The sequence below is a fragment of the Cupressus sempervirens genome, chromosome 5 (assembly GCF_028749045.1).
Source record: "Cupressus sempervirens isolate cs-2001-9-10 chromosome 5, ASM2874904v1, whole genome shotgun sequence".
Taxonomy (NCBI): domain Eukaryota; kingdom Viridiplantae; phylum Streptophyta; class Pinopsida; order Cupressales; family Cupressaceae; genus Cupressus; species Cupressus sempervirens.
The window spans coordinates 1,028,850,477-1,028,875,034 of NC_143122.1; the positions used below are offsets into that span (position 1 = coordinate 1,028,850,477).

General features: G+C 36.3%; 1 protein-coding gene across 1 annotated transcript in view; it reads left to right on the forward strand.

The window, feature by feature from the left end:
- Positions 1–13,721: 13,721 nt before the first annotated feature.
- The window catches only part of FRO1 (NADH-ubiquinone oxidoreductase-like protein), a 43,289-nt gene continuing 32,452 nt past the window's right edge, over positions 13,722–24,558 (forward strand). Inside the window, exon 1 of the mRNA XM_089833344.1 lies at positions 13,722–13,940. Coding sequence (XP_089689470.1) covers positions 13,773–13,940 — 168 coding nt within the window. The 5' untranslated portion in view covers positions 13,722–13,772. The remainder of the gene's footprint in view (positions 13,941–24,558) is intronic.

Here is a 24,558-nt window from a genome sequence, read left to right on the forward strand (position 1 = left end):
CTAAGATTCAAGGAGCCAGTGCCCTTTGCTTATTTCAAAGGGGTATTAAGACTCCCAAGGATTTATTCTCCATGGTTACTATGAGCCTTCTCTCATGAGAGGATCTACAAGTGTAGTTCAAGCTTATCCGTCCATATCGACAGACAATTGATCTTCTAGTTTCTGCGATGCCTCCCCATTTGTTACACAAGCTTGGTATTTACTCATCTCACCCTTGGTGGAAAGATTGTAAGTGGTATCTTGCCACTCCTATGACTAGTTACAAGCCCAAGTTGGGGTATCGGTGGCTGGTGTCCCATCTTCTAATGGTTGTGTTGGAGTTCATAGTGGTAAGGAAAATATCAAGTGGGTTTAAACCTTGTTACCCAAACATTTTACAAAAGGTTTAATTATATTAATTATTCAGTAAGTGAGAGATTAGTTCTATTGGAAAAATCATCCTATTCTCTCTCCTCGTACTTTTCTCTCTCCACGTACTAAAACCTTTAGAGAGAAGTACAAGTTAAGGTTTTGGTTTTGGTTTTCACTCTCTCTCTCTCTCCTAACTTTTCTCTCTCCACGTACTAGAATCTTTTAGAGAGAAGTACATGGTTTGAGTTAGGGTTTGAGTTTTCATGCTCAACTTTTCTCTCTCCACATACTAGCCTTATTCTCTCTCCCCGTACTCCAACTTTTTGCCCTAATCTTGACCTGTACCAAAAATCAAAACAAGAACCAAAATGTGTATGTTCAAGCAAACATGAGGGTTTCTTTGCATAAACTGGGACAGTTGGCGAGGTTAAAGCACAATGGTGGTAGGGTGTGCAGAAATGAAAATTTCTACACTGCCATTTAAATACGGTTCATCCAAATCTCCATAAATCAATTCACATAGTCCAAATCCTTTCAGTTCTGTTCCCAACCATCATCTTATGAATATCCTCTGTCTTTACTACATTGGAACATTAGAATACGCAACACAGAGAAGAAGGAAGCTTGTTTTGTCATGAAAAGTGGGGCCAAATGAGTCTACTGCTCATTTCTATCAATGCCTAAGAGCATTTCAAAAGAAATATCTGAGGACAAAATGGCCATGTGACTCACAATTATCAGCTCACAGCCATAAGGCTATGGTCTCATAAATGGTGCTACTTGAAATCTTTTTATAGGGTATCTGATGAGAAAGGGACCACGAATCTCAAATTAATCTAAAAGAAAATCCTGCACAAGAAGATGATGTATGCAGTTGGTGATTTGGCTATCTCAAATTCGATTAAATATGAGATTGTTTAACCCTGCGTGGAACAGAGGCTCATACATTGTTTATATCTCAGGCCAGCTTCACACTCTTGTTGACAAGCCGTGGACAAAGACCAGGACGTATAAAACAAAGAACAAGAACAGTTGCATAACATTTAAAAAGGGTAACATGGACCTGCGTCTTCAGTAACATGGACCTGCAGCTTGGAGATAGTCGATTTAATTCATATCCTTAGCCATGCATGTAAGTATAGATCTGCGAGTTGACAGGTAAAACCAACATGCCAAACATCGAAGGTGATACCATAAAAATATATTCACTATCAACTGAGCACATATGTAAAGCCTGTGGAGAATGTAAAAAGCTTATAATGAACATTCCTATGGATTAAGAGTTATCTTTGGTAGCTTGGAAGGATGAGTGCATCCATCAGAAATATTTGCTAAAGCCTTAAGCTACGATGCAACTTCAAACAGTTGGTGCTTCTTGCCAATAATTTGAAAGAACCACCTGCAGACTTGGAGATAGATTGACTCGTGAAGGAGCCTTCAGTCACATTGCACCTTTATCTGAGATGAAAGAAGAGCTATATTTAAAAAGTGCCTCAATCTAATATGTGGTGACAACAGAAGTCAGTAATCTTCTCATCCTTCATCGCTGTCACTCCAAGCTAATACAACCAATTCAATCTTTTGCTGTCCCAGATAGAATTACAGCCGCACTTCTGAATGATTTGAATTTATAAAGGTCAATGCATAGATAGTTGTTTGAACATTGATCATATACTTATATTATTCAAAAAAGCCAGCGGGAGAGTCAATCTCAATACATCTCATGTGAAGCTCTGAGATGTGTCTAACCGTTTGATGAAATGCCAAGTCTAGGGACATCTACATTCATCAAACAAAGCTACTGAATTGTTTGACAAAATACCTCTATCGCATATAAGACGGGTGCATTGTCTAGAAAAAGTGAAACAAATGGCATTGATAAGGGATTGAAAAAACACTCAAGGCAATGATTGATGAAGGCATATTTCTAGCAATACAAACGTCTATCTGAGTATAAGAGATGGAAAGGTCAGATGGAAATGCATAGTGGGAAAATTTGAAATAGTCTCTAGCCGGCAAAAGTCCAATGGAGATATAAATGCATGTAAACTATTCGACAAAATGCCAAGTCAAAGGTGTGCTCATATTGTTTGACGAAATGTCCCTGATGCATCTAAAAGTCGAATTCTCAAAGTGAAGTGAAGATTTTGGTGAAGTTTTATAATTGAAGAAGATTTAACATCAAATTTGATATAAAGAAAGGTGGTTATTGACTCCGCACTATTGCCAGGACAACCCTTGATAGGTGATAATATGAGGTATAATTTTTCAGGGTAAGGAACCTCCTGTAATACTAAAAAGTACGCTCCCTGAAATATCTGACATAAAGATGGGGCATTTAGAAATTACAGATTTTTGGAAGATGATGAGCAAAGAAGATAAATCTCCCCTGGCACGTCGAACGCTGGAAAGTGGTTTGGCACATTCCGGAGGACATCCACTCATAGTTCAATGTGTGGAATTGGTTTTAGAATGTATCAAGGCATATGATCAGAATTCGAGGGACATCAAGACTGCAGGAGGTAATGTCGTAGCAAGGTTGGACCCAATATCTATATCTATCACTTTCAGATTGCCAGTAAGAGAGGAGTTCACAAAAATTTCTAAAGAAGGTGCCCAGGGTTATTTCCATCAGAATAAGAAAACCTTTCTCAATGTTATTGCTAAAAGTTGGCTCGATCAACCCAGGCGAGGACAATCTTCGAGCAAAGAAGATAAATCTCCCCTGGCACGTCGAACGTTGGAAAGTGGTCTGGCACATGCCGGAGGACATCCACTCATAGTTCAATGTGTGGAATTGGTTTTAGAATGTATCAAGGCATATGATCAGAATTCGAGGGACATCAAGACTGCAGGAGGTAATGTCGTAGCAAGGTTGGACCCAATATCTATATCTATCACTTTCAGATTGCCAATAAGAGAGGAGTTCACAAAAAATTCTAAAGAAGGTGCCCAGGGTTATTTCCAACAGAATAAGAAAACCTTTCTCAATGTTATTGCTAAAAGTTGGCTCGATCAACCCAGGCGAGGACAATCACAATTGCCCAGAATGTTACGCATGAATATCTTTAATGAAGACATCTCTGATATGATAGTCCTTCTCAATAGAGTGATGGGAAATCAGATAGCTAAAAATTTTTAGGATTGGATGTTTTTGTATATTAATACCATCACCACTAGGAAACAATTTATAGATTGGGGAGAGATGATCAGCGATGCCCTCCGTCACCAGTTGACAGGATTCAATGCAAATCAAGGATTTTACATGTCCTCATATCTAATGTACGCAATTGCAAGTATGAAGTCATGGCCTGGTCTAAATCCTTATGGGGAGTATAGCTTAACCACTCAAATTTATAACTATTACCCCCAGTTGCAATTAAAACAAAACAATGCACACTTCCGCAGGGTGAATGATGCTTTTTCTATGCTCACTGCAAGGGAACTACAAGGAGACATAGGACTTCGAATTTCTCCTGAAGCGGCCAGTCTCATTAGTATTTATGGTAGCTTCTTCATACAATATCCTCGATTCACTTACATCCGCATCAGAGGTTTCCAAGATTGTCGTCTCATGTTGTCTCACTTCGTAGATGACAGGTTGGTACTTTCAGAAGTCTGCAGGCAAATTGGTCAAGTAAACAAAAAGTGTAGGAACAAAAGATCAATCCCTTTCCCAATTGGCGTTGGACATTACAGTTGTTTTTCTTCTTCAGATGCTCAAAATATTAAGAGATCCATGGTGAACATAACTCTACACTCTTTCTACAGTTGCTTTCCATTTGATGGTAGCGGGTATGTTAAAAATAACTTGGCACTTGGACCTAGCTATCTTCATTTCCCCACATTGGAAGATTATTGGGCGAGTTGTGAGAATGATTTTGAAGTTAGAAAAAGGGACTGGATGAGATTTACAATACAACAAATCATTGATTACAAAATGGGATGGGATGTGACAGGGATAATGGAGGACGGGTTAGACTTGATTGATCCTTACTTCTTTAAGCACATACAATTACTAGAATTGCCATATATCAATTGGTCACTGCCAGAACTGAAAGACCTCAAGGAAAGGACTTTCTTTGTGATTCAACGAACTAAGACTTGGTTAAAGAATAAAGTCAAAGAAGCCACTACTACTAAGTCAACAGGAAGAAGTAGTGTAAATAATAATAATACTTCTCAAGAAGGAACATCAGTTTCAGCCATTCCGTCTTCTATTCCTACATCCTTGGGCTCTTTGCATAGCACACAAGGGGGAGATGATGGTGAAGATCTAGATGAACGAGTTAACCTAGTTTCAGCATGTGAACTCAATGTGATCACTGGGAAGAAGAGATCAAAACCCAAGGAGAAGACCTTAAAGCCAATTCAACAAATGATTGATGAAGCTCCTGAGATGAATGCTTTACCCTCATTTGTAGATGAGATGATTCAATCTATAGCATCTCCTGCATGCTCATTGTCTCTTGAAAGCACAGAAGCAATCCAAGAGGAGCCAGTTGTAGAAAATGTGCATAACTTGAACTTATCATCTACAGTCTTACAGGTTCCTTCAGTAATCGACCCATCTGCTAGTATTTCAACATCTTGGTTACAACAAAGTTTAAAGAGAAAGAAGAAAAGGATGATTCAATTAGAAGCGCCCAATCTGGATGTTGTAGCTGACTTAATGCATAGAAGTACAAAGATAAAGAAGACTAAAATGGATTCTAGACTAGCAGTGAACCCTACTTCAGGTAATTTATCTGTTGAAATTGCACAACCAGTCATAGAGAAGGACATAAATGAGGCAAATGAATCTGATTTTAGCATCACTAAAGTGGATCTAGGCCGGACTACTCGTGAAGGGAAAGAACACAATTTTCAAGTGTCAACTGCTGTCCTAATAGAACAATCAAGGAGAGATAAGCAAGTTAAGAACCAACTCAAGTGTCAAGTCCGAGCTCTTTCTTCATGCATCAGATTGATGGTTGGTGACTCCTTTCTAGATCCTAGTTCATTCACAGAAAGTATAGAAGATCCGAAGAAGATGTTTGATGAAGAAACCATCCAAAAAATAGGAGAATGCCAAACTTATGGTAAAATGGTGAAAGCGTGGGTAAAAAGCATGAAAGAACAAGAATCAATCTTATTTCAAGATGTTCAAGGTACATTTACCAAAGCGGATCATATACAACAAAGCATTCAAAAAGAACTAACAACTCTCAAGGAACAACAAACATTTTGGAGAGAAATTGATGCCAATTTAGTAGAGATTAAAGGCATGGACAGTAATATAGTCAAGTCAGTAAAGTTAATCAGCACTGGAGAAGAAGAGCAAATTGACATATGGTTGGAAAACATCCGATGGAAGAATGATAGTATGAATGAACAATTGAGTGAAGGAGAACAATTTTTAAACTCATGCAAGTTACTGAAAAAGAAGGCCTTGGGGGAAATACCAATGATCGTAGAAGGTATTCCTATTAATGAACATACTCAAAATCTAGACATATCTTCCATCTTGAAATGCATAGAAACAAAAATCAACACCGAACTTGGCAGTAAACAAAGTTCAGATGCTAGTGTTATGATGAGATTGAGCAGTCTCTTAGTAGCATTGAACTCCTGTACTCAAAACTTGTCAGGTTGTGTCACAAAATTGGATGAAATTAGAAAGAGACATGAGTTGTGTAAGCTAAAGATGCAGAGTTTAATCATCATTAAGAACAAAAATTTGGCTCAGGTCATCAAATCATTCAGAGAGTACAAGGCAAACTTGACTTAGTTGCTGGTAGCACCTACAGATCAAGGAACGAGTTCAAAGAATTAAAAGTTAGAAGTATTTCTGTCTAAAGTTGTCTTAGAATTTTATTGATGTATTTTGTAAAAAGGTCAACTTTAGAATTAACTCTAGTTTTTATTTTTCCAACCGTAGTTAAGCTTCAAGGGTTAGAGTTGGTTATGAATCATCTTCAAGTAGTCCAAACTCTAACTTTTTGGGTAGTTACGAACCCGAAAAGTTGGTTATTCTAGATTGGCTATAAATCCCTAAATCTCAATGTAAGAAGGGAATTTTTTGGACTTGGATATAGGGGAACACTTATGCTCTGATCATAAAGCAATTTTTGGAAAGTGTTTACAATTGTTGTTTTTGTGTAATCAGTTATTTCTTTCTTTCTTGGTGCAAGAAATAAAAGGAAGTACATTTAGCGTTCTCTCTCCAAGGAATCTAGATTGTTAAAGTGTTGATTCATCTATGATTACTTTCATGGTATAATGTGAGTATTTGTGGATGGTTGAATTAGCATTGTGTTGGTGAAAGTTCTCAAGCGTAGTCCTTGATAGCTCTCATTAATAGTTTACATCATTTTTATGAAAACGTTGAAGGCGTGTGGTGCATTCGTTGTCAATGGTTGTCCTTCCCATTTTCGAAGTTCTTCTTATCTTTATTGAAAAATCTAAAATTTCATCTTACGAGGGAGCTGCCCCTCTAAACGTAGAGGAAGGTCGAATATCAAGGGCCTATCCAACTGTTGTGAACGATTTGCCACATACACTCTGTTGGGCAATTTCTATAGTGACAAATCTGTTTACCAACAAACCTAATACTAGAAAGCATAAGAAAAGGACAAGCCTAAGGATGAGCTAAATCCTATATTTAGCAGGGCTAAATCTTAGTTCTGGACCAACATTAACGGAGTCATCAGGACTCACTTCACTTTAGGCTCTGTAAGGCTAAGGCAGGCAAACCTAGGGATTAATCTTGTTAACTTGATACTCTTTTCTTCAAAGATTGTTCCCTACAATAGAAATGGTCAATATTATTCTATGATTTGCTAATAAACTTCCTTGACATAGTAGCTAACTATAACCAAAAACTAAATGCAAATAAGTAGTGACTAACACTTTTAGCTCTTAGTACACGAAAAGGTAAATTGATATTTGTTTAAAGATTTGGATCTTAGCATAACCTAGGTATGCAACAGCAAAGAACATGCAACCTCTAAACTGATTAGTCCCTTATCCATTGGGCATCAAATAAACCTTGACATACACATGGATAACTGAAGTATACTCATATATCCAGACATCTGATCTATCTATTTGGCTTGCAAATAGACATCAATCTTCAAATAAAGTTTGTACTTATCATATCCTCCTATGATCCCTGCAGTTATGTTAGTGGCATATCAAGAAAATTACTTAGGTCCTTGACCCAACAACAAGACACAAAACTTCAACACAAGCTGCAAATGGACTATATGCACTTTGATTATATATCACAAAAAACTACAAAACCCATAGAAAAGGAGATGAACTTCATAATGAAATTTCCAATAAAAACTTTGTATTCATTCCTTAAAACCAATACATCATCTATATGTCAAAACTCATAAAATACAAAATGAATGACTATATTAGCTAATGCTCAGAAGAAAACTACACTGTTGCTATTCATAATGAAGGAATACTTGAGAATGGTATCATAGTAGTCAGGAAACTATCCAACCCTGAAACTCCTGGAACCCTTTACAAAGAGAAAAAAAGAAGATATAGACAAGAAGTTTTGGAACTGCCATATGATTCTGACATGTGTCATGCTCAAATTGTCTTCATTTTGATGTTGTTGAAATTGATCTTCTTCATTTTCCAATAATCAAAATTATAAATGCTATTGTAGAAATATCTGATATATCCCCTTAAAAGTAATTAGAAAAATATCCTCTAAAGAAAAATTAGATACACATCATAATATGTGCTGGAGCGCTAAAAATTTGATCTTGGTTTGTCATGTTCTGCTTTTGCAGTTAAACTCATCTGTACTATCAGTAAACACTTCATTGCTTCCAACTGCCTCTAAAACATTCAATTCTACCTTTACAACTGCTTAGGGCACTTGATCACATCAAAATTAGATCTAATCCTGATAATATTTCATCTGAAAACATCAAAATTGCATTTTAAACCAATGAGCCCCTTGAATCATAAATTTGTTTGTAGCTGCTTTTCATGAATATCCGTGTAAAAACCAACTGCAAAAATGGAAAATTAATCTCTTGCTGATTCCAACGGTTTATTATAGTGCATATTTTGGATAAAAATTGTGCCTCTGAGTTGCATTTGAAATTTTAGGCCTCGGCCATGAACTACCATTAAAAGGAAAAATTTAAAATATTACATAGTATAAACTATATAATATCATTCAATTTATTTAAAACTTTGAACTTTAAAAATCTGAGCGTACAGATTGGAGTCAAATATTTCAAAATATTTTTTATTTTATATCTTTTTCTCTCTGCCACTTGTCAAAATCTCATTAGCCGACTACCTGGGCAAGCCCCACATTTTTATCAACATTTGAAAATTTTGAAATCTACCCTACAATGCTATGCTAATACAATGGATCTTATTATCTTAGCATTAAGATTTTATTTCTCTGATCATACGATTCCTCATATTCCCATAACATCTTAACTTAAACAATTTCATCCTACAACCATACGATGACAAGCCTCGTCGTAATATCTTAAACCATCATCCCGTGCCCTCCTATCACACGACACACTTGGCATTTTCATGACATTGTAAGCCTTCAAAATTTATCTTGCAATCTCAGCGAGATCTCCTCGTGCCAGACCCTTTCAATATAGGGGTGAGATAGTTAAATGAGGAGTTTATCGCCCCAATTGTTACCAGAGGCCATTAAAATTTCATAACATCATAGCATTTATATCTCCACCTCTCGACCTCCTGACGAGACTCCTGGAATGCACCATGTGTTATCTCCTCCCTCTGTGTTGAAGGTCAAAACTTGTTGATCTTGGTTGCCTCCAGTTGGCTTAGGTAGGCCCTCCACATTGCTAACACTTATCCTTTTGAAAATGTGTGTCTTTGAAGACACCTTGACATTGTGTGTATATGCTTTTAAAAACCATATATATTTTCCTTCAGAAGCATGTGGGATATTTCTTGCCAGTTCAAAGCTTGATGTAAATGCCCTACAACAGTATGTCGCAGATGTCTTGCTCTAACATGGATGGATGCTCTACAATTGCCTTGAACTACAACTCTTATGTTGTGAGCCATCCTCCTTCAACGTCATCTCCCCTTGCTGTGTGATGTCTTTTCCTTCTTCCTTCATGGGTCGCTTTTGTCATGCTCCAGCCATGCTCTTCTTTTAGCATGTGGACACTCCTCCCTGCCATGCTGCGAGTGATCCAAGTTGTGGACTGCCTTGCCTCCTTTGCCATGCTTTGGACATTGGTTGACTTCCTCTTGACATGGAAGGTCTCCTCATTCATGCCGTTAAACACCTTTGCTCTTCTCTTTGATGCAATTGAGATTTCCATATATATGTATGTATGTATGTATGTATATGTGGAGGTTCAAACTCGATGGGCATTTGGACAACTTTATAGTTTTTAACATGCTTTTCAATATGAGTAACTAAATATGGTATTGTGTTAAGGTCTTAAGTTTATGAAAGAGGACTTCTTTCTCACTTCTCTCATATGAATTCATTTATGCCATTGGGGAAGATAAAAAACCTCAAGACATCATATTCAAAAAGATCTATAAAGTGCACTCAAGTAGCAATTAGCCACAACAGGGAGATCTTCCATAAGAGCCCTCAAAAATCTTCGAGTGGGAAGTTGGCTCAGTAAGTCGATCAAGAACTCCATGATGTACTCACTATACAATAAACATGCTTCATCCACTAATCATTTAATAGCTTAATAGTCATTGTTAATCTGATGGAATTAGTCGTGCCCAAACTGGGCTCGGCTGAATTTGTTTTGTTTTTGAACGACTGACATTGCAAACTAATCCATTGATCTTCTCAAACTAGCTAAATTCAGATTTGAGCATTGAATCATCATTTAAAACTTGTTTACACTGTTTTCATAAACTGATATTCACTGACAGGAAGGCCTATAGGCTGGCTTTAAAAACTGACCCATACACATAACTGGGCTCTAAAAACTGAAATGTTGGTATTCTATTCTGCATTCTTGCATCCTGTTAGATCTTGTCACATGACGATCACTCAGTCAAAAGATATTGACTGTCAAAGTTGCTCGGTTAAAACTATTTGCAAATAAACATGTTAGAAAACAACAAGATGCATTCGGTTTTGGCTTCGAAAATAGGGCAAACAGATACTTGAAAGCTTGAAAATTGGGCAATTAGTTCATTGCCATGAGGAGAAAATAGATTTGTGATTTTGGCTCATGACAAATAACTGGATGCATTTGGCAAGCATGCGGAGTTAGGTACTCAGAATTGCAAGACTAGAAACATCAGTACAAAAATGTTTTTTGCAAATAGAATGGCCCTAGGAAAGTGTGCAGATGGATTGGTCAAGACTCGACAACTGGAAAACTTGAAGTATTTTCATAGTAGAATGTAGTGTCACAAACCATTTGATCTTATCAATCATGGATTTAGAGTTATAATATCCCGAACAGGGGTACCGACCAATTTGCATTTTATGAAATTTATAAATTGCATTTGCAAACTAATCAAACATAATCGTCACAAGCTCATATCTAAAACATAGTAAATGTGTGACCTCTAGAATACAATGCAAAAGGATATTTCTCAGTAGGGTCAACTGGGTCAAATTTATAATTAGTCAAATAGGGCCTTTCAGAATTCAGGGTAATTTGCATCAACATGACAGAGATTAGTAACCAACTTTGAGGGATTCAAAACCTAGTCAAAAAATATCAAAATGATGCAAAAATTGAAACATAGGTTCATTGATATGCATACTAAATACTCGCAAAGCGGCAAGTCATGAAACATTACCAGGTACAAGATATTCAAATGCAAACTAGGCCTCTAGTTGTTGTTTGACACTTAGACAAAAATGCAGAATTGAACACTGCTCAAAGTAGAACTTCACAGAACGACTTAGAATGACAACTTATCATTATAGGATGTGTAAACATGTTGAATGCAAGGTGTTAGGAACATTGAACACCTCTTAGGTCTTAATATGATAGCCAGGTACATAAGCATGAAAATGAATTTATAGGGCTTAAAGTAACTCAAAAATTTGGAATGATACTCAAAACAAGAATGCAATTTTAAGTCCCATCAGGTTGATACTCACAATCAATGTTGGCATTTGCATTCTTCTCATAAGACTTGGAGTCTTAGATTTGCTACTGTCTGACATACCATCATAGAGCCTAAGATTGCTCACTTTGCTTGGTGTCTCCTTTTCCAGGGTCTGTCGTTGGGCCCTTAGCTCCAACATTTGGGAGTCTTAGATCCTAGATGCCCTTTTTGTGGTCAACCCGAAAGCTTTTTGCATATTTTTTGGTTCTGCAGGTGAGCCTAGAACTATTGGCTCTAGATCAATGATTTTTTCAAGGCTTTCCATCCAAATGCTTTCACTTGGCATATGGTGGTTTTGGGAGATCTACCCAAACTTCCTTTTAGATATACGTAGATTTGACATGCTTTCAGAATGGAGATTTTGTTTACTATTTGGAAGGACCACAATGCTGTTTTATTCTCTCTCAACTTTCTTGATATTCATGTTGCTATGTACTCTAAAGCACGTATTTGTAATAATGTCATGACACAGATTCAAGTACAAACTGACAAAGTCGCACTGGAGGTGGCTCATCTGCAGGAGTTATTAGCTCATTGGGGAAATGCCCCTTGTACGGTTGCCCACGTGCCTTCGAATGCTTTGTCCGATGACTGCACTCCTCCTCGCGGTTGTTGACAAGGCTGAAGTAGATCTACACGTTGCTCGCACACTCCTCGGTCACAGCCTCATTGCTGCTCTCCTAGTGGGGGTTTTGGTGGCCATCGCCACTCAACCTTGTCTCCATGAAGGATGGGCTTGGACTGGTTGCCAATGTCTTCTCTTGTTGCCTTTAATGCAGGTTAGCCGTTTGCACAACACGACCCCAAGTGGGCTTTCCCTCGATTGGACTTAGCCATTTCTCCGCCTAGGCTGGAGGGAGATAAAGAAACTGATGCTGTTGCTGATGATGGTTGGGCTTCCCTTGGGTCAACCATTTACCCCCAAGGACTTCTGGGGTTTTGATGATAAAGACCCTCCTTCGGTTGGCATTGCTCTTGTAGCTTGATGGCTTTTTGTCTTTGCTTAGTATGTTTTTTTGATGAATAATTGATTTTCCGCCCTTGTGTCAAGTGAACTTGTGGGGTGATCTTATATCCCTTGACCCCTTTTTTTGTGAGTTTGTATCTTTAAATTGTAATTAATGGAAAAGGTCTATTCATAAAAAAAATGATTTGTTAAAGAAATTACCGATGTGAATATATTATATTTTTTGATGAATAGTCCCTTCCTTATATTAAAAAAAAATACAATAAAGTTACATATTCACAAAAAAAGGGGCTGGGGAAAACAAGATCACCCTGCAAATTCATACGGCCATAGGCTGGAAATCAACTATTCATAATTTTGTTTTTTTAAGAAAACATAGAAATCCTCAAACTGTCAGCGCAATGCCAGCCAAGGGAGGACGATCCTTATCATCAGAGTCCCATCCAAAGGTGAGGTGAATACATGACTCAGGGGGAGCCCATCCGTCATCATCAGCAACAACATTATCTTCATCTTTCTCTCATTGGAGGAGAAATTATATTCACAAAATACAGAAATTATAAAAAATACACAATAAGTCGGACACGCTCTTATATGCTTTTGGGCCCCGTTTGGTTGCTGGCATAAGAATAGAAAATTAGAATAGAAAAATGGAATGGGAATGGAAATAAGCAATTCCAATCATGTTTGGTGCACTTGGAATTCGATTGGGAATATGTTAATCTATTGTTTGGTTGTACAAAAATAAAATAGGAATAAGGTTAAGTTTTGTATTTTTACAAACATTTTTTCTAAATTTTTTTTTAAATTTATTATTTTTTTAGTTAATTCATTTTCATTTTTATTTTCTTAAACAAATAGATATAATTTAAAAAAATGTTATTAAAAAAAAATTAACAAAAAAAATTCAAAAAGTAAGTAAAAAAAAAAATTCAAAAAAAAAAAAACTTCAAAAAAAAAAAAAAAAAATTATAAAAAAAAAACAATTTAAAAAAAAAAAATTTAAATTTTTTTTTTTAAAAAAGAATTTTTTTTTTTTAATAGAAAATCGGAATAGGAATGGAAATGGCCTATTCCAATAACAGATATTTTTTGGCATAGACATATGCTCATGTTAGGGGCAAAATTGGAATATGTCTTCCTATTCCCAATTCCGATTGAGCTTACCAAACAACGAATATAAAACATATTCTAATTTCGTTTTCCTATTCCACTCATATTCCAGCAACCAAACGGGGCCTTGAGGTTTGGTTTTTTTTAGTATATGACGATCAGTTGAGGTTTACAAACGATCACCAAAAAAACCGGTTCCTTGATTTCCAGTTGTAAGAAAGAAGAAACAATGGCTGGCATCATTCAGAGAAGGCTATGGCTGTTCGCATCGACGAGATCTGTACGTCCTTTATGGACGGACAGACAGTTTGCCAGCGATGCGCTAGTCACCACAGAGATTAAGCCTGGTGAAATCGGAGAAGTTGCAGGAATTCCTAATGAGCATTTGAGTCGCAGGGTACAATCCTATTCTTTCCATAAAATTCTTCCAATTGCTCTTATATCGTTCAAATGTTGTAATATCTATGCACAATGTATGTATTTTAGCCAGGGTGTTTTCAGTTTAACGCCGAGCATAGGGCATAATTCAAGAAAGTGTTTCCAAGGGCTTCTGAAATATGGCCTTTTCCATGGAACGGTTTTCTGATTTTCCTTTAATTTCATTTTCTTGCGCGCTTAAGAAGATTGACATTTGGATTTCTGCGAGATGTACGGGGAGATCGCCTGTTAAGAACATTCCTATCACAGGAGTTTAAATACGGCTGTAGTGTTTTTAAAATTTTACCCCCATCTCCTCTTATTCTCCAGAAACTATTTCAGAATATCACCTATTTTTCATTCTGCTTTTGCTACCACCTGCGATTATCCGAGCGGCACTGCTTAACCTAGATATAGCATATCTTTCTTTCTCTTCTGGGATCAATCCTTAATGCCTTTATTTTGACATTCCCTTCTTCACGTTTCACATTGATTTTAAACCAAATTCACTCGTCTACTTGATGTCTATTCCATTGTGAAACATGTAAACATCATGATATCAAATGTGCAAATAAGCACCGGCAATCAACTTCCGATTGATTTGGTCACTTGAAATTTGCCATGCCCTGATGGTGAGTCTCGGTGATGAGATGTGTTAGTTAACAGATTCGACTTTAAAAAAAATACGAATTGACTCTCTTCTCCAAAACATGAAGCCAAATTGCCAACAAACAGTTGGAGAGATCACCTTTGCATGGATTATGTTCTTATGAATTTTCGAGATACAACTCCCTCTTATAATGCAATTAAGGTTTTCAGGGTATGCTTTTGACCAGAAAATAGAAAATTCAAACTAAAACTTGAGCATAGCCTTGCTGCAGATGTAATTATGAATCTATAAACAAAGGGGAAACAGAAATGAATGACACAAAGTTCACTCTCTCCACACCCACACAGATGATTGAGAGAAAACAGTGATTCCTTACAAATAACTAAGTAAATAAGAATTTCCAGGTTCTGTAATAAACATATAATTACAAACTGTTACAGAAGAGAAATCATCAGAGGATGATTGAGAAACCTCAAAGGAAACTCTGAAGTCAGAAGGAAATACAAATAAACACAAAGTCAATGTCTCCTCTATTTTCAATTTTTCTGACAAAAGCTCTGAGCTCACAGTCCCAGACCCATATCTCTGTATACAAGATTGTATTCACAGAAAGAACCCTTGCTATCCTCCATTGTATTAAACTTCCAGTAAAATCGTCTCCTGATTGATATGTCAAAGTATAAGGCTTCAGATTTCGGACCCCTTTTTTGTCTTTCAATTACATATTTAAAAGAATTGCCTCTGATGAGACTTTTCAATTTCATAACTGTTCGTCTGGAAATGTAACCGCTTCTTTATCCCTTTACAAATACACAAATATTGTTTCTGATAATTTGTGCATTTAACTTTTATTTCATGAAAATGAGTTAAAATGTTATAATCAAACACTAATAAAAGTTCCAGCTTTGAAATTAACTGTTGAGAGATTGTGAGTGCATAGCATGTCTATTCCATATGCATATCAGTCAAAAGAAGAGAACCTTGAATATTGGTAGGTCACCCTAAGGTTGCAAAATTCCAGTTAGGTGGCATCAACATCAATAGCAACTACATCTACAATCGCAGTTACCATTTTCTTATGGAAATGCCCTTGAAATTTTGAACATTGTCAATCATGTTCTGTTCAGAGTTCCAAGATCTTCAACATATCCACAGAAATAATAGGATCCTTGTTCACACATGAAACTCATGAAGAGCATCTGCAATCTGCCTTTGTGTTAAAGATAGTAGAATAATAATATATATATATATATATATATATATATATATATATGTTTTTCTCAGTAATAGTTTTTGATTTTATCAATAATAAAAAGTAAAAGAGTTAACAATGCTTTCTCCTCGGTTACACTTCACGAGGACCCATCTTTAAATTTTCATTAAATTCAGCATCAGATCCTTCCAAAAAGGATTTTTTCAGGCCCATTAAACAAAACAATAATAAACTTTTTGTCATGACAACAAAACATCCCAGTCCGGATCTGTAAAATTTTTGACATTCCCAGGCTGGTCACCAGCATCATCAAAAACTTCCACAGCTCTGCAGCATTGATTTACCATTACATGCTGCTTCCTTCAAAACTTCAATCATTCCCCAAGACACGACCCCGCTAGACATGTAGCATCACTACTCATTAGAAGAATGGTAACAAGTTCGCTAAAGCAAAACCCATTCTTCTCTAACTGTCATGACATCAAAAACCTGCCATCCCTTATACAAATTGGACACTTTGTTATCTTTAGCCATCTTCATAGTTACCCCCATCAACCATTGCAATTCACACAAAATTTTCTTCCCACCCCAACCCAGGTCTCAAATAGCCGATTGTTAAACTTAGCATTTTTCAAAGTAAAACATTCTAAATTCTTTTACACTTGAGCATTGTGGCAGACATTACCAAATTAAGAACAAACAAATAAACATCTACATATTTTAAACCCACTTAAGGGCTAGCCAAGAGCTATCAGCTCACCTTTGGGCTGGAGGAACAAATATCCCAATTCTCTCATCCTTCAACACATTTAAATTAGATTCCTCAATCCAGGACTTATCTTCTAGACATTTTGTGGGTTCTCTGCCCTAGCCTTCAGCTGTTCTTGCAAATTTGCATCATCTTCCGGTCGCCAATTTGTCTATTCCTTCATGGCATTGACCTCTTGGTCCAAAATGTGCTCCATGATTAGTAATTTGAGTGCGTACCAGCCCATCTGCGTTTGCCTCTCGCTTTCAATGAACCGTCAAACAAAAGGAGTGGTTTTTGTACAAAGGATCTTATCTATCCTGGTTTCCTTCTCTCCAAGCAACAAAGTCCAACCCGGGATTGGAATTTCCAGGATTTCGTCCATTTTCATGAGTTATTGGGCTGGAAGAAGTTTCTGCACGACGAACCTCACTCTTTCCTTTTTTTCTGCAAGCTGAAGTGCCCAACCCATTATCATTGAATAAATGCTAGTGTTGGTTCTGTGCCTATTCTCTGATTGAAAAAACATTTCACGAAGAAGCAACTTAATTACATCTTTGAGTCTCTTATGTATGAACTCAAACATTTGGTTTACTCTTCTCTTCTTTGCCACTCCATAAAATGGATTTTGCTCGTTATCATAGGTTAGTGTGAGGGAGGACTCCATGAGACCTTTCCCTTCATCACTGTGATTCCACTTGTAAGGGTGTTTCCTTAGATTGCAAGTTATTTGCAATGTGGGGTGGCATAATCGGTATAAATAAGGCCCCATCCCATCTTCTTTAAATGCTGCATGATGCACATTGACCAACAAGCATGTCATTGCACACACGCTCAAGTGTTTATTGGAAGTCGTACATTCCCTAGTCAATTCCATGAGTTTATTTCTCCATCCTCATGTGGGTTGAGATCTAAAGTTAGAGCCCAATTTGACATCTGATTAGTTTCTTTATTTCCTCTGCTTTTGCAACATTGTTAGTCCCATCTTGTAGTCTTTTACCTCCTAATGCAATAAGATCCCCATTAACATCTCTAATGATGAAACCTACTCTTGCGGGTCCAGGATTTCTTTTCGAGGCACCATCAAAGTTACATTTCCACCTTCCATCTTGAGGTCTTTACCACATCACAGGTTCTCTGGGAACAAAAGTGGGATCATCCTCACCGGGCCCATTCACATGCAAGATATAAGAATATTATTAATATCCTAGGTTCTTGCTGTATTTAGCTTCTTATTCTAAAACCTTAGTTAATGGTCATCTAGGCCTTGTTTTTAGTTTTCTTAATATGGTGTATATTTAGAAGTCATTATTTAGACGACTTTTCTCTCTAGTTCACACATTTAATAGCATTTGTAAGCTCAGTTTGTTTATGTGATTTGTTAATACAATCATTCTATTTTTAAAAGTTTTGTGGTATTTGAGCTTGAGCTGGTCTAGGTATGACTCCCCTGCAAGAGTATTTTAGTAAATTTTCCTCAAAATTTTTTCTTGTTGCTTTTCATAAGTTTTTCCTTTAAAAAAAGAAAATTCTATTGGCTTTTACAGTTTTTCCTCAAAAACAAAGTTTCATATTCTGTGATCCGTATCTCGGATTTTGTTTCTGGTTTTGACCGATTTTTCACCTCAAAGATTGAGTTTGGTTTTGGTCCTCAAAAATTGTTTTTGGCTTTTGTAATTCGTAGAGTTCGCATGGGATTTTTTGTTAGGGATTCCTATTTTTGGTTTTTGCCTTTTCTTTCAAGGAAAAAAATGATGCTATGTAAACTTCAAATCAAGTAACTTGTAGTCTATGTTGGGGCATCCTTCTTGTTTGTAAGAATTTGGAGGGTTTGTTGAGTTTTCCTCAAAATCATGGCAGCTATTCTCAGTGTGTGTCTTTGTTTACAGGGAAAGCAAGCTTAGCTATCCAACACTAGGTTGGATGTTTTATGATGATATTTGGTCAAAGGTTTGCAAATTTTGGGAGGGTTATTGACGTACTCATCTTAGTGGCAAAGTCAGTAGAAGACTCTTGTGTCTCTTGTGCAAATCATTTTGAAGAAGGGGACAATCTTCTCTGTTTTTGCCTAGGCTACTCTTAATCATTACTTTTGTAGATCTAGGGAGGGTCTCATCAACATCATAATGTTATGAAGAATTTGTGACTAGAAGACATGTATTGTCTTTTGTAGGGTAGTTGATAGCAGTATTACAAGTCTTAGACTCGTTTTGAACTTGGCAAGCCTAGATCAGGTTTGGACTTGGACTTGGCATCCGGACTTCGCAAGGACTCGACGAATTAAGAACTCATGAAATTCAAAGATTTTTAAGGATTTAAATTTTTTTCATAGATCATTTAGCCAATCAACATCAAATACACAATAATTGAGATAAATAGTAGTTACTTTGCACACATACAAAACTTTGCATAGATCACATAAGTATAAATGCGAATTTTTGAAAGGAAATTGCTTAAAGTTAAACTAAATAACACAATAGAAATATAGTGTGACTTTCAAATGTCTACAATATTCATGGAATATGCAATCCATGTAATCAAAAGTTCAAAATATATATCAAAATAAAGGCTCATGCCTATTTCCTACTACGAGTATGTGTAAGATAGGTCGTGGAAGACTCTAGAGCCATCCTCCCTCTCTCTATGTCTGAGGCATGAACCTCAAAGACATGCTCATGATCATTCTCCTAATCGTCATACTCATCCTCGTAATCTTCATCATCTAGGTTGGATCCATCACCCTTAGCTTCAAGGTCCTACATTGTGTCTCCTTGTACTCTAGCCTCCTCTACTACCATTGCTTTTGCCTTTGCCTTTCGATCCATTTGATCAACCCACTCCAAGTCTTCATCATTAAAAATAGGATCATCAATCTCTGTGTTCTACCCTACTTGTGGATCAACCTTCTAATACAATAGGTAATGTGTTAGTGCCTAAGATCTGTTTGTGATGAAGGTGAAGGTTGTAGTGAACAAATACAAGTTCATTCAACTTTTTCACTGCTAATTTGTTTGTGCTTCTTTGACTGTAAATGCTCGAACAAACTCCAATTATGTTTGCATCCAGAAGTACTAGATGGCTATCTCAAGATACAAATTGCAATCCTCTGTAGATTTGACACCTTCCTACCAAACCTCTTCCACCATACATCTGAAACAAGATAATTTTAAATCAATTTTATAACTTTGACTTTATCAATTTAAAGTGTTAATAGAATTAGAAATTAGAATTTGGAATCATAGATTTTTACCATGTATCACTTTTGTCCAATTTTTCTTGCATAAGTCTTGTGCAAATAGGTCTCCTTGTGCTTTGTTCTACATTTTTATCTCATGGACGATAACTGTTCCAGTTGTTTCATTAGGTGACATTCTCTCTATAACATCATAGAGGCCACTCCACACCTCGTCATCATCCTTGAAACTTGGGCTGAATTGGTATGCTAGATTAAGGAAGTGGACAATTGCATGTATAGGCTCGTGAAGTGGATTGTGCCATGACCTATCAATGACATCCCATATTGGATCATAGTTATCCCGATTCCTTGCATAAAAAGCTTGAATGGCCTCTTTCACCCCATTCATGCCCTTATAAATGTACCCATTGAGGGCTTCTCTCCATTAACAATCCGTAGGAGAACAATAAGACGCTTATGAACTGGAATCATTGTGAAAGGTGAAACAATAAGCTCTAAGTATGGAGTTTTGCTTTTAAAAATAAATATAAACAAGTGTAAAATAAAATCGATGAAATGAAATGGAAATGAGGACAAAAAGGAAAATTATGGTATTACTTCCACAGTCTCCTTGGCGGGTTGCCAAAAGCCACTCCCATCAAAAACCCAATTAATCGCCTTAGCTCTTCCATTACTCTTTGCATACGATGATCATGTCCACTCCTCACTTACAAACATGCCTTCTGAACCAGCCTTTGACTTAAGCAAAGATTGCAACATGAGAAAATTTGTTGCAAATCTAGAGACCTTTGGACAAGACAACTCTTTTTGCTTTGTGTGTTGCCTCATAAGGTTGAGGATACAAGCATGATTATATATGAATTTACAAATATGTAAACAATTCATTCCAGATCTCTGTGTGCAGCTTTGCATACCCAATCATTTTGATGTATCAATGTCGTCATGGAGATAATTTATAAATTGAAAATTCTAAAGAAAGTTATGAAATCTTAAATCTATGAGCACTCGTTCATGACTGGTCAGCATTCAATGGTTGATCCTGATGTCAACTGATGTTACTCCCATAACTTTGAGCATATGAATGATTTGGACTGTACGCCAATGATGCATAGTGATCGCATATTCAGTAAGTATGAAGATGAATAAAAGTATGTAAAACGAGGAGATATACGCGAGAGGATGAAGATTTATCGAACATAGAAGAGGAAGAATTTGCTTTATGGAATGACAATGTGCAGTGACTGAATGTCTATATTCCAAGAAAGGCAACAGAACACACAATATAAATTGTCCATTATGCCATTTTCCTCTTAAATCAAGTCCTAGCTGTATCAATTCACTCCCAGCCAAACTTCTAAAATACAGTCACAAAGCACATACAAGAGTGAGCAAATAATCCACAGAAACATCAATGAATCACATGTTCATAGGTATTTTATGAATGCTATAACAGCCCGATGAGGGTTTTGAATGCTGGTAACCATGGAAATAGACTGTCTCGAGAGCAACAACCAAAACATTCTGACATTGACTACAGAACCATGTTCAGTGAAAATAGCTTTATAGAGGTAAGCAAATGATGTATGTGAAAGTGATAATAAGAAGACAGGAATCATTGCCATTGAAATAAAGTCTCCATGCATTGAAAGGAATATTGGTTGGTGCCTATACAGCAATTACAAAGACAAATCTATATACATTGACTTAAACAAAGGAAATATCTATTTGTTTATAAGCACCGATGAAATGAGGAATATGATTCATTTGCCATGTCAGTGATATTCAAGCAATCATGGCGGCTGTGAACTAATGATGCCCAATAAAAGACATGTAACTCCTGCATTTAGAAAACCATGTGATATTGGCGATTAATTTAAGGGAGCCTGAACTTGTGAGTCGTGTCGTCCGAACAACGATCTTCCCTACGTGATGGTGTTGAAAGGCTTCTTTAAAGTGCGAATGAAAGAAATGAAGGTTAGCGATAATATAATGATATCTCTTGAAAATATTTTCATTTCTACCACAGATTAATGCCATCATGAAAGCTATGACAATATGGATTAGAAGATGCAATTGTAATAGGAACATTCACCAGGCAAATGGTCAATTGAGGAATGATTCGGCATACCTTATGAATCATTTCTCATCTGTGAAAATGGAAATATAAGAAGCTCTTGAATAAGGATTATGTATTGACTATTACCAATTATTAGTCAATATTATTTGATATGGTTTTATGTTTTTCACAAGTACCCAGGCAAAATAAAGTTTGCTATTTGTAACCAATCAAATCTGTATTGATCACTCCACGGGAATTCATCAGAAGGTTGTTGAAACTTGGAGTCTTAGATACTTGAGTATGCATGGAATGAATAGACCCTTGCCAACAACTGTCCTATGCATTCATGGTGTTGGAGTTTTTATTATATATAGTGGTCTTCATAAGAGAATTTACAGGAAGGCAAAGCTATTCAAAGTAGGAATTACCAAAAGCGTTCCTTCGTTCGACAATTACCATGATGAAATGCAAATTAAATAAATTCATCTCAAACCATTAGGGCAATTTATTGTTAGTAAAATTTTGTCTTTTTGGTTTTTTATTTGTTATGAATGGGCGTGATGTTTTGAAGAGCTTTCATGTCTTTTGCAAAATTATAAATAGGGGTTTTAAAATATAACTTGGTGATACAATTCATATAGCTCTCTTACATACGGATATGTTATACTGATTCATGATACTATATTTTTTCATTGGCAAAGATTGGTTTTTTGAATTAAGTCTGTGGATGTTGGATCATTGAGTGAATCGATTATCAGTATGTCTTAATTGCATTTTCTTTTTTGGTGTAACTACTACGAATATGTAAGAAATGATAAGGAAGAGCAAGGAAACTAAATTAATCCAAGTGAGAAGTGAGAAAAAATGTTACCATGAAACAACCAAGATCCAAGAGCATACACCAATGAGAACAACAAAGGAGACAGATTTTAAAAGGGGAAAGCAAAGAAAACCCCTTGTGAGTATTATGAATGAAGGAAAAAAAACCCTAAGAAAAGAGAGAGAAAGAAGGTGGAGCAAAGAGCTCAATACAGTAGCATCAAGATGATGAGAAGAAGTTCATTTAAAGAATGAGAGAGATGCATCTCTTTTATAGAGATGAGAATGGAGTTGCATGTGTAACTCCCATTTCTATGAATGCTACCCTTCATAATAAGTGTGTGCAAAGTGTGTGCAAAGTGTTAAGACCCTCTTAAGGAGGATATACTAATTTTCTTATTAAAGGAATTACATAAATGAGTTCTCCTCACAATAGGACAAGAAAATGACATGGCTACCCTTCATAATAAGTGTGTGCAAAGTGTTAAGATCCTGTTAAGGAGGATATACTAATTTTCTTATTAAAGGAATTACATAAATGAGTTCTCCTCACAATAGGACAAGAAAATGACATGTCCTTTACATGTGGACTAGAGGACGAAATACATAAGAAATACCTTGGTTTATCCCAATAAATAACTAAATACAACTAAGGAAAGATTACTACTTCTAACATCCCCCTTTAATCTTTACTTGAGGAGATTGCATCAAAGGGCATCAAACCCAAGTTCTTACAATGAAATTCATATTTCTCTCTAGAAAGAGGCTTTGTCAAAATATCAGCAACTTGATCTTTGAAATGTCTTAAGCATAGTTGGAAAACTTGCCAAATCCAAAAACTCGCCGAGCCCCCCAAAAGTTTAATCGGGAAAAACTCGGCCATTTTAAAAAAAAACTCGGGAAAACTCGGGAACCTAAAAAAACCGCTAAAATTTAATTCAAAATACATTTTTTTGCAAATTTCAATGAGAAGATGCATCTAATGAGTTCAAAATCACATTCTCATGCTGAATGCTGATGGTGGGAAGCATAATAGTAAATAATTTGTGTCAAACTAGAAGTAAAAACATCATTACAATCACATTTTCCTCTTCCTAGCTCTACTAGCATATTGTAACTCTCTATCTTACATAATATATATAGGCTTTTTGCCTTTTTTTTTAACCAAAAAAAAAAAAAAATTTTGAAAAAAAAAAAAAAAAAAAAAATTTTTCTGAAAAACTCGCCGATTTTTTGCAAAAACTCTGCGATTAGTCGGCGATTTTTCACAAAAACTCGGCGATTTTTTCTGGCGATTAAATCTGAGAAAAACTCGCCAGTCCCAAAAACTCGGCGATTAGTAAAAACTCGCCGATTATTCGGCGATTATGCCAACTATGGTCTTAAGTTGTGCAAGAGGTCTCTTATCAGCGTGGGTACATCTTGGAGAGTCAAGAGAAGTGAATAGGTCCTTTGAATGTGATACATCGTCAAGTAGATTCATGCTTTATAGTGATATTGTGTATGTGCCTGAATGGATTACCTGAAAAAAGAACAAGCAAGGCAACCATACACAAGGAGAATTTCATCTTATATTCAAGTCAGGAATCCTTTTCAAATGTTAAAATAATAAGTAAGATCTCATAGAATAAATATATTGGTGCAGAAGCTGGTTAGAGGATTGCACAGCTGATTCAAGTGGAGTAATGAAGTTTGTAGCCAAGAATGTAGCTCAGCTGGTTGCAAAATCCTCCCAAATGCTGGTGCCCCACAATATAAGCCTGAGAATGATAGATCACATCTCAATATATGATAATAAATGATAAACTCGGCACTTGGGTGATGCCAGTTGCTGTATGGTACTCCAAACAAACTGTTAAATCATGTAAAATGGTCCCTTAACTGCAGCCTTACCCCAAAATGGTTAAGAAACATGCAAATCACAGCCCCCCAACAATGATCTGCCCTTGAAAA